The sequence below is a fragment of the Ptychodera flava genome, chromosome 13 (genome assembly GCF_041260155.1).
Source record: "Ptychodera flava strain L36383 chromosome 13, AS_Pfla_20210202, whole genome shotgun sequence".
In the NCBI taxonomy this organism is placed as follows: Eukaryota; Metazoa; Hemichordata; class Enteropneusta; family Ptychoderidae; genus Ptychodera; species Ptychodera flava.
This window is the reverse complement of record NC_091940.1, coordinates 856,839-867,217: the sequence shown is the minus strand read 5'-3', so window position 1 is coordinate 867,217 and position 10,379 is coordinate 856,839. Positions and strand designations below refer to the sequence as shown.

Here is a 10,379-nt window from a genome sequence, read left to right as displayed (position 1 = left end):
GGCGGTATTTTTGACATTCTAGGATTTTAGCGATCGAGGTCTGCCAGTATTTTGTGACGGTGTGATAGCTGCTTACACAGAGAGTTTTTACTGCTACGGTAAGTATTGTATATCGTGGCAAAATGGCATTGAATAGGCACCAAGTTTGAACCATCATGGCCCGGCGCGGGGCGATAAGCATGTGACACTATTTTTGCTGTAGAGTACCCTCTCTCGCAATATTGTGAGTCACTTACGGTCTAATTTTAATCATTATATCGTTTTGTGTTTACACTAGACAGTTGCAAATTTTCAGGCCATATTCGTGAGTCCAAACACAAATTTTGTACACCACAAATAGAATGCTAGTGTTCTGAATGCTGAATACTAGTGTTCCATAACTCCTAATGATCTTGTCTGTTGATGAAGGTCACGTGATACATAGCTGAATCCTAGTGTTCATGTTGTGAATATTACCATTCTATCCTATTAAGCTTAGAAATAGTGATTTTGCAATAGCGTGATCTATGTATCTACTTTTTATCGGCAAAATTCATATTTATGACAGAGCCATGATTATCATTATGTCCTAACTTTGCCAACTGACAAGTTAGCTACCATAGTGGTTGAACAGGGGTTTTGAAATTGGAGACTGATGTATACTTGCCACTACTACTGTACTCTGAAAGAGCAATGCAGATGTGTGTATATTAGAAACCCCTCCAAATTTATATTGATTGAATTAATATGGGGGAACCTATATTTAAATGTTGCTTGTGTCCATATTCAAATAATTTGTTTTCATCCTTCAAAAGGCACTTTGTACGTTTCCACAAAAATGATCCAAATTTTTCTGTAGCTTGCTTCATTGATTCTTGTGCTTACACAACTAATCGCTGGACAAATTATAGGGTTCATGTTCATAGAAAGCATAGACATGTCAACACGGAGGATGTTGATACTGACGTTGATACAGATGAAGATAATCTTGTTCTCCCTTTTGTGAAAGAGACAAGTGTACACCATTTTAACGCCATGTTTACTCTGACTTTAGAATCAAAGCACAATGTTTCACAAGCTGGCATTGACAATATTGTGTCAACAGCAGACACTTTAGTAAAGAGTCACATGGATGTGTACATGAAACACATTGCAGAAAAATTGGAAAATATTGGAATTGACTCGCATGTCATTGACGGTATTGATATTGATACAGGATTGGAATTATTATCTACCAATTCAAAAAGACAGGCATTCTATAAAAAGAAACTAGAAACACTAGTTGAGCCCAAGGGAGTAGTAATAGGTGAAAAGTTTGTCACAAAAAATGGTACAATTCAAATAATGCCAAGGTTAGGATATATCATTCCATTCAAGCAATGTTTGCAGCAATTACTACTCTTGCCTGAAGTCTGGGAACACATACAAAATCCTCACATGTCATCTGATGGCTTCATGTATGATATTTGTGATGGAGACTTTGTGAAAAGACATCCTATTTTTCTAAATAATAGGCAAGCACTTCAGGTTGTTCTGAATTGTGATGATATGGAAATTGTAAACCCACTGGGCAGTCATGTTAAAAAGCACAAACTGACAATATTCTATTTTGCTTTGGCAAATATTCCCCCAGAATATAGATCTAAACTTCATGCAATACAACTTTTGGCAGTATGTAAAGCAAAAGATATTAGGAATGCTGATTCAGAAAGAAAGTTGCTCTCTGATTTCATTAGCACTATGATTGAAATGGAAAATGATGGCCTAGAAATAGATCTTCATGGAGTAAGACATATCATAAAGGGGACCCTTGTCATTGCCTCTGCTGACACTCTTGCAGCTAATTGGCTCGGGAAATTTAAGGAGGGGGTCTCATTTGCCCTGAAAAATTGCAGAAGATGTGAAGTGGAGGCTGTAAACATAAAAATGTGTTTTGATGAAAGGCAAGTTGTGCTAAGGAGTAGAGAGACACACATTGATAGATGTAATGACCTCTTGCAAATGAGTAAGAGTGCAAGGGTGTACTGGAGTAAGTTATGGGGAATAAATGGTACCAGTGAACTTCTAAAGATAGAGCAGTTTGATCTGGTTTCTGGCCTTGTTCAAGACCCGATGCATGTTCTCTTGGAAGGAGTTGTTCCACATGAGCTGTCTCATGCACTCTACAGATTCATATTTGTACAGGCTCTATTCACATTGAAGTGGTTAAATACAGCAATAAGAGGATTTCCCTATTCATATTTGCATAGTAGTTCAAAGCCAGAGCAAATAGAAAAGAAACATATTGATGGGTGTGGATCAATCAAGCAAAGTGCATCAGCTATGCTGACACTTGTACATACTCTTCCTATCATTATTGGGCATCGTATATCTGTTGATGACATATATTGGAAAAACACTATGCGTCTGGTACAAATTGTACTATTGTGTACATCATCATATTGTACAACAGAAACAGCAATGTATTTGAAAATCTTATTGCTGAATATCTGTACAATTTCAAATCCTTGTACCCCAAAGCATCATTCATCCCTAAAATGCATTACATGGTACACCTACCTACTCAAATGTTGATGTACGGACCACTACGCCATCATTGGTGCATGAGATTTGAAGGCAAAAATGGTTACTTTGCAAATAAGAGGTATAAGAACTTCAGAAATCTTCCACTCACACTGACAAGTCGCCATCAAATGTACATGGCGTACATGCAGGCTGGGTATGACGGTGGACGGTCAACTTCTTTTTTGTATGCAGGTGACACAGTTGGTTCTGGCGTTGAAGTAAATTTGGGGAAGTGTATCCAGAATTACTTCAAGCATTCTGTCAACTGACAACAATGGATATTAACAGAGTGTATCAAACTTCCCAGGTTGCAATTCATGGTAATGAATACCACAGGGGTTGTGCTCTGGTAATTGATTATGATCAGGATATACCAGTATTTGGAATATTGCGTGATATCATTGTGCTTGATCATGTTAAATATTTCATCCTTGAAGAAGTTGAAGCAGAATTTAATGGGCACATTTTAGTATATGACATCAAATCAGTAGGTAGGAAAAAAATAGCTAAACACTCAGAATTAAAATTTAAGTGGCCACTTAGTGTTTACAGATACCAGGGTTCAGATGTTGTGATGAATACTAACAGTCACACATTCATAAATGCATTTTAAACCACATGTTGATACACTAGTTATGTCATTCAGCATTTACCATACAACATTTTTCTAATATAACTGTAACCCAAACTTTATAGTCTGTTGTTACATTTAAAATGCACTTCAGGCTTGTTAACATGCCATTTTGCCACATTACAATACTTGCCAGTCACACTATCAAAATGCTAATATTCTTGTGTATCAGCTAACAATGCCAATGTTCAAAGTATGGAATGCAGCGAGAACAGTGAAAAGGGCCACAGTTGCATCAAATATAGCAGAAATCAAAGAAAAAGGTAAGATGATTGAATTTTCTGATTATATTCTACAAAATTATTATTATGATATGAATTTTAAAGTGGTGTACAGAGACAAAATTGAACCATGTCTGTGTGAAATCTTACTATAACGGATTACTTGTAAACACATGGACCAGGAGATTGATTAAACTCAACAAAAATGTTTTCATGAAATGCTGTTCTTTTTCTTGTCAGGAGCACAGAAAGTTCTCCTGCCTCCTTGTATTCATTCTGTGGATATAACTGTAGTTCTGGAGGAAGACGGCACCGTCATCGATGAGGACGAAATCCTCTTGGAACTAAGTGGCAAGACTTTGCTCCTGTTAGGGCCACAGGAATCATGGCAGCCAGTGGTTGAAAATGCCAGTGACTCTATTCAGGCCCCTTTGAGCCCATCATCAGCTCTTGTGACAGGTGCAACATCCGAGCAAACAGTCTATTCACCAGTGGGAATGCCAAAGACACAACCTGTTTGTATTCTGTCAGAAGCATCAGGCTCTACAGACTCTCTTACTGGTATGTTTAATAGTACTTAAAAAGAGAGATACCCAGTAAAAGGCTACCACTGAACCAGGCTAAGATTTCCCTGCTAAAGCGTTGTGACAGTAGCTAGATAATTTTGGTTTGTTCAAGTGATATGTACAATCCCATGACAAAGTGTAAGAAGCCCACTAATAGTACACAATGAGTAAACACAAATCTATTAAGGGGACAGTAGCTGTAATATTGGATGACTTCCAGCATATTTTGCGTATCAACTACAATAACTTGTCCTTTTTCCTAAATCATGTTTATAAGCCTGGCATTTAGCTTGTCAATATAGTTTGTATATACTTCCAGCATTATTATTGTTGGTAAATGAATTTTAGTCAGTGCTAAATTTCAGTTGTCAACAAAGACAATGAACTTTACTCTTACATGTGCTATGTTGGCAAACTGGATATTTGGCATTGATTCATAGTTTAGAAAAAAAGAAGAAGAAACATGAGATGATGCACAGAACAAAAACACTGAAAAAGTCATCAAAAGTTACAGGTAATGTCCCTTTCATAAACAGATAAAACTTTTTTTTCAGATTACAGTAACCTTCTACAGTCTCTGATGAAAGCACCTTTGCCCAAATTTAGTCCTCTGGTTGAAAAACATCTCACTGACACCTGCATCCCATCGGTGATCTGGCAGAAAATGATTAAAGAATGTGGTGTTTACTACATGGAGAATTTTCCAGGTATCCGAGACCAAAGTGGCTATAAAGTTATTGGTGAAAAAATGTATAAACGATATCCTAGTATTTCTCTAGAAGGTGAAAGACCATGGGTAAGTGATGAATTTGCTGTAGATTTTATTTGCTGTCCGCAATTATTCTGTCATACACAAATGGTTCTTTACAAAAATGGCGATGACTTGGCTCTGAAGGACGTAGATGGATGGACAGTGTCATCAAATCTAAACAGTCCCTTGCAAACTTGGGCAGTGTTGGGGTAGATACAAAAAATCACACCTAAAAGAAAATCCTTTTTATGATAATGAAATGTTGCAGGTTAAAAGTGTTTTCCTGCAATTTTTTTAAATGCAAAGAAAAAGGTTCTACTACCTGTAATTATCAGTATCTTCCATTTTATGTGAAAATATTTTCAGCTAGACCAAAAGACCAAGTTTATGCAGTGTTCTCCCCAGGATCAAGCAAAAGCGTAGCGGCTAATTTGCATAATCATTTGCATATCATTAATTTATATTTGCATATGGATATAAGCTTGCACATGCACCCATGCATTCATGTACACTCACAACAAAATGCAATGGTAACACACAAGTATGCAATTTGAACATTATGGAAACTCTTTATTACACTTAAATAAATCATCACAGTATAGAAGATTCAAACAGTAACAGCAAGTTCAGATTGAAAGCAAGAAATGGTTCGTCTGATTGGAGTTTCAAAATTGTCAAAAATTGCCAACAAGAGGAAAATTCACAAGTTTAAGTTTTACACAATTCAAATGTAATTGAGTTTTATATCATTTTTGAACGACAAACACCGCGAATAATGTTTCATCACGGGGATCAATTCAACTAGCGCCGCCCCCCCCCCCCCACCCCCCCCCCGTAACTACCACTGCCACTGAACATCGTCGTTCGATTCTTGATTTTAAAAATACCACCAAGATGATCACAAGACATGAACTAAGTACGACTAGAATCACTCGAAAATCAGGTGTAAAATCTTTCAGAGAACGTGTCAGAGTGGAACCACACGCGACGCCAGGATCAATGTCAACACGTTATAAACACGTCGGCCAACATGGCCGCCGCCATATTGGAATTTATGCAATGTGAACGCGATTGCGATCGTGATCGTACTCGGACAAAAAAAAAGATCATCGTTGTAAAATCATAATCAACCTCACTAGTCAACTGCTTCTTTTGTTTCTTTTGCGGTCCATTTCGTTGATCAAAGCATGGGAATGTGATCAAAGGCCCCGCTAGTGCTACACTGCCTAACTCTGTGAATACTTGTCCTCGATGTATACCGACTAAAGGTCTTTGTTGGTCGTAATAGTCGTTGTAGAATGAAAACTTGTGAACAACCCAGCCGATTCTTCTATTGTTTTAACGTTCCTCTCAACACTTACGGACAATTTATCGGACGCATACCATACTTCACACCTTCCACTCTTTCACCAGGTTGAAAGTTGCAGTGAGCGCTATGTGTAGACAATGCATGCAACAGCTGGTAGCTACGCAGAGCGCTAGCGTGTGAACTAAAGGATGGCGGGAATATTTTAAAGCGTAGCGGGGAGAATCAAAGCGTAGCGGGACCGCTACGCTAAAATGGCCTGGGGAGAACACTGTTATGTAAAAGAAGACCAAAATACATGAATTCATACTAAATTAGGTAGCCAAAACTTTGCCTTATGATGGCAATTATTGCTGAATTTATAGATCGACAGAAAGTTACATCATGGAATGCATAACGTCAGCTCACTATCACTTTATGTACTATAGAAATGAACACAGTAGGTTTGATGTTTTATGTCCAACCTTTCACTGCATATACACAATGATTGTGTCTGTGCATCACTCATCATTGTAAATTAAGAACAAAAATATTTAAAGGGACATTGGCTGGAAATTTTGGCAGTTTTTTTTTTCAGTAGCTTTGTTCTGTGTATAAACTGCAGTTTCTTGTTCTACCCATAGCATGCTAGAATACCCAAATTCAGTACTGCAGCATATTCTGCATATGCATAATGATTATTGTTATTGTTATAAAATGAATTTTAGTCTGGACTTCAATTCAATTTTCAACAATAATGTCTTCTTTACACATATGAGCTGTGTTGATAAGCCAAATACTGGACATTTCATAATGCTTCAGGGAGTAGAACATGAAAATGCAATAGGTACACAAAACAAAACTGCTGAAAAAATCTCCAAAAGTTATAGCTAATGGAGCTATGGTGTTCTAAACCTGTGTACCGGTAGTAATATAAGTATAGAAGTGGGTTACACAGAGTCATAGTACTGCATTAACATACTACAGAAAACAACAAACAAAAACATTGTGCCAGTCATAAGTTTAACCAGATACAACTGTTGTCTCTTGTAGAGTGTCTTCACTAAAAATCTCAGCCAACATATTCGTCACCAGAGGCACCAAATGAAAACAAAGAGCAAAACAGGCCCACAGCAAGAGTCTGCTTCCAACGACCCCCCAGCCAAGAGGTTACGTTTTCAATCACTACAGATGAGTGACAGTTCTCAGGAGGTGTCAGAAGAAGATATTGGTAGGCATGTGGAAGAAATGAAAGCAGAATGGAAGAAACAGTCATCCAAACGTAGTGTTGAACACATTAAAGCACTCCTGCGCAGTACAAGACAAGATCGTGTCCAGATCCTTGTGGATACTCCTAGTGGCAGTATATCGAAAATACTGGAGCGATATCCATGTCTTACAGACAGTTCCTATGTAAGTATGTTCTTCTCCTAAGCTCTCAATGCAAGAACATGCAGGTGTACAGTGGACTAGCCAGAAACATTACTTATGAGCATATTACAACCTTTCATGTATACTTTGTAGCATTGCTGCACAGAATGCGTGTGTTGTGTGTATATGTGTGTAGGTACTTTTAGGTATATATTCCTTACACTTATGGTTTGCAGAAGACAAAAGGGGTGTTTTTGTGAGTAGGAATACATACCTTTGAAAAGAAACAATTGAAAAGAGCTATTGTAAGTAAATAGCAGGAAGTTTGCTTCAATTGTAGTTCAGTGTTGTATTTTTAGATTTGAAAATTTGGAATTTGATTGTGTCTCCCAGCACAAATCTCATCTGAACTTGTATGCGCTGTAAGTTGCAAAAATATTTACATTTATGTTCCTGTACTACTAGTGTATCATGGGTATGTACTGAATATATGTGCTACCCTCAAATCATGTATATTACATAACATGTATCATAATGGATACATTTTGCAGGTTTTATATGAGCTGTCACTAATGCTAGGGAGTGAAAGAGTGAAAACCATGGCCAAGAATTTGAAAACTCTTCTCTTTGTTATCGAAGACATCAGCAACGTTATCCCAAAGTCACAAAATGTAAGTTTTATGTACTTGTTTGCCTAATATTCATAATTCACCATTTTACTGTACATTGTCACTAACATTGTGAATTCTACTAATGAACAAAGAAAGAAAGCTGTAGTTTAAAACACATGAAAAACAGGGGTTGTTAATCCTCACTCACCTAACTGTCATGCCTAATACTTAAAATTGAAATAAATGATCCATCAATACTGTGAAATATTATACTTATAGGATCCACTCCGCATGTTAGCAGTAATACTGTACATGGAGAAGAGGATAAAGATGAAGCATGGTGGAAAGGCATCTTCATCAGCACTTTCAAAGGCAGCATCAATCATCACACTTGTTGAGGTAATTATAAAGACATTGTAACAATTGACTATATGTACTGTCTAGTATTTTGTTCAAGTGTTGTTTTAGTGTAGTATTCCCATTGATGCATGTGCATAAATTGGCACAAAACAGGGACATGATATCATGAAGTTTTACAAAATTTGTATAAACGTGACAAAATTCACATTCAGTAAGGCAGCAGTCATACTTTATGGCCTGAGGATTGGAGGAATTGGGGGGGGGGGGGTTCACTCAAAAAAAGATGGGGTATGTTGAACTCACAGTATGATGATGAACAAGAGAGGGGTTTACTCAAAAATTTTCCAGTAATTCACTTTGTACTGTGTGCAATTGAAGTACATAAAATTTGTCTTTATTCCACTAGGATGTAGCAGATGAAGACATCAACACTGCACTGAAAAGCAGAGAATGTGAGGCTCCTCATATTATGGTCTTTACAGCAGCTGGAGAACTCTCAGGACTGTACATCATAGGTGACACTGTTCATATAACTGTAGAAAAAAATGAGGGAATAATGTCTGCAGTGTTGAAACTAATGGCGTCATATTACATATTTGACTTGTCATATCCAAAATCACATGCTATGATTCTTGGGCTTCTGCAATCATTTGTAATGGAGGAGGCGTTCAAGCAAAAAACTTCACAGGGATACAAGGTGCTCTTTAAAGAGGTTAGGGAGAAATGGAATGTCTTAATTGCTGACGCTCCTCAATAAGATGAAGACTGGTATCCCCATGGTCACCTTTTGGTAGGACTTTAAAGGGACATTAGCTGTAACTTGAAATTTGATGAGTTTCTCAATATTTTTGTTCCATAGGTTGATGAGAATATCTTGTTTTCCTCCCTAAAGCATGTTGACACGCCGATTATCAACATTGTCAACACCACCTAGAACCAATCTGATCGGTCCGTATTTACCTTTGCTGGGTTGCTGTTGTTTTCGTTCTGTGTTGCACGATCTCTTACATCTGACAAACAGCAATAGAAAACCTTGTTCAAATTTTGCACGTCGGCGCAGCAAATCAGAACTTATTATACCGGATTTGTGGATGATATGTACACTCAGCGGTCAGTGCGTTTTATGAAGACAATTTCTGATTGGTCGGCTGTTCTGGCCAATGCGCGAGATTTGAACGAGATATTCTATTGCTGTTTGTCAGATGTAAGAGATTGCGCAACACACAACAAAAACAACAGTGGTCCAGCAAAGGTAAATATGGAGCATATCTCTACAGCTGATTTTAATCAGATTGGGTGTAGAACAAGAAACTGCTGTTGATGTACAGAACAAAAACTGTGAAAAAATCTTCAAAAGTTACAGCTACTGTCCCTTTACCAAGACTGGCTTCAACCTGTCCTGGTATTCTCTTGTAGTGACATGCTCCCCTTGGTTTCTCTCACTACCAAGGCATACTGAAAGAGTTTGACATAGATTCAGTGTTTAAGGGGGTACTGCATGAAAAACAGCATTTCTCGTTCAAAATCACGTTTTGGCATGAATTGATTCACATTTCTGAAATTGGTTAACCCTATGAAAATGAATTGTGACAGGGTTTAACTTTTTGTGAGTAAAGCAAATGTAAAATGGATGAGAATGAAATGTAAATTCATCCAAATGTATGCAAATGACCTCGTTTTTGGCCATCTTCCTTAAATAATCCTTAAATAAAATCTTTAATCCTTAAATAATGAAAATATCAAATGTTTGATGCACAGCTTTAAAGTCGTGGCTGTGCCGTTGAAGCTTAGATGTGATATATGTTGTAAATACATGTATTACCAACTGAAAAAAATTCTGATTTCTTGAGGCAATTTCTCCGACACCCCGGGCCGTAAATATTGATGAGCAACAGCTCCCTAAATAGTCTAGGACTTTTGAGAACAAACTTATTTGTGTATTAGTACTGTGCACAAAAATGAATTGTATTTTTTCAACAGGTTTTGATTTACATATTTTGTATATAATTTACATGACAATGAATATTATTCACATGGTG

General features: G+C 37.2%; 1 protein-coding gene across 1 annotated transcript; it reads left to right on the top strand.

Annotated features, from left to right (window-relative positions):
- Positions 1-249: 249 nt before the first annotated feature.
- On the top strand, positions 250-9,816 carry LOC139147054 (uncharacterized). Its single transcript, XM_070717903.1, has 7 exons — positions 250-3,438; positions 3,637-3,957; positions 4,517-4,758; positions 7,052-7,411; positions 7,921-8,040; positions 8,260-8,379; positions 8,747-9,816. The coding sequence occupies exons 1-7, from the start codon at positions 3,354-3,356 to the stop codon at positions 9,095-9,097; spliced, it is 1,599 nt and encodes a 532-aa protein (XP_070574004.1). The 5' UTR covers positions 250-3,353; the 3' UTR covers positions 9,098-9,816.
- The last annotated feature ends 563 nt before the right edge of the window (positions 9,817-10,379 follow it).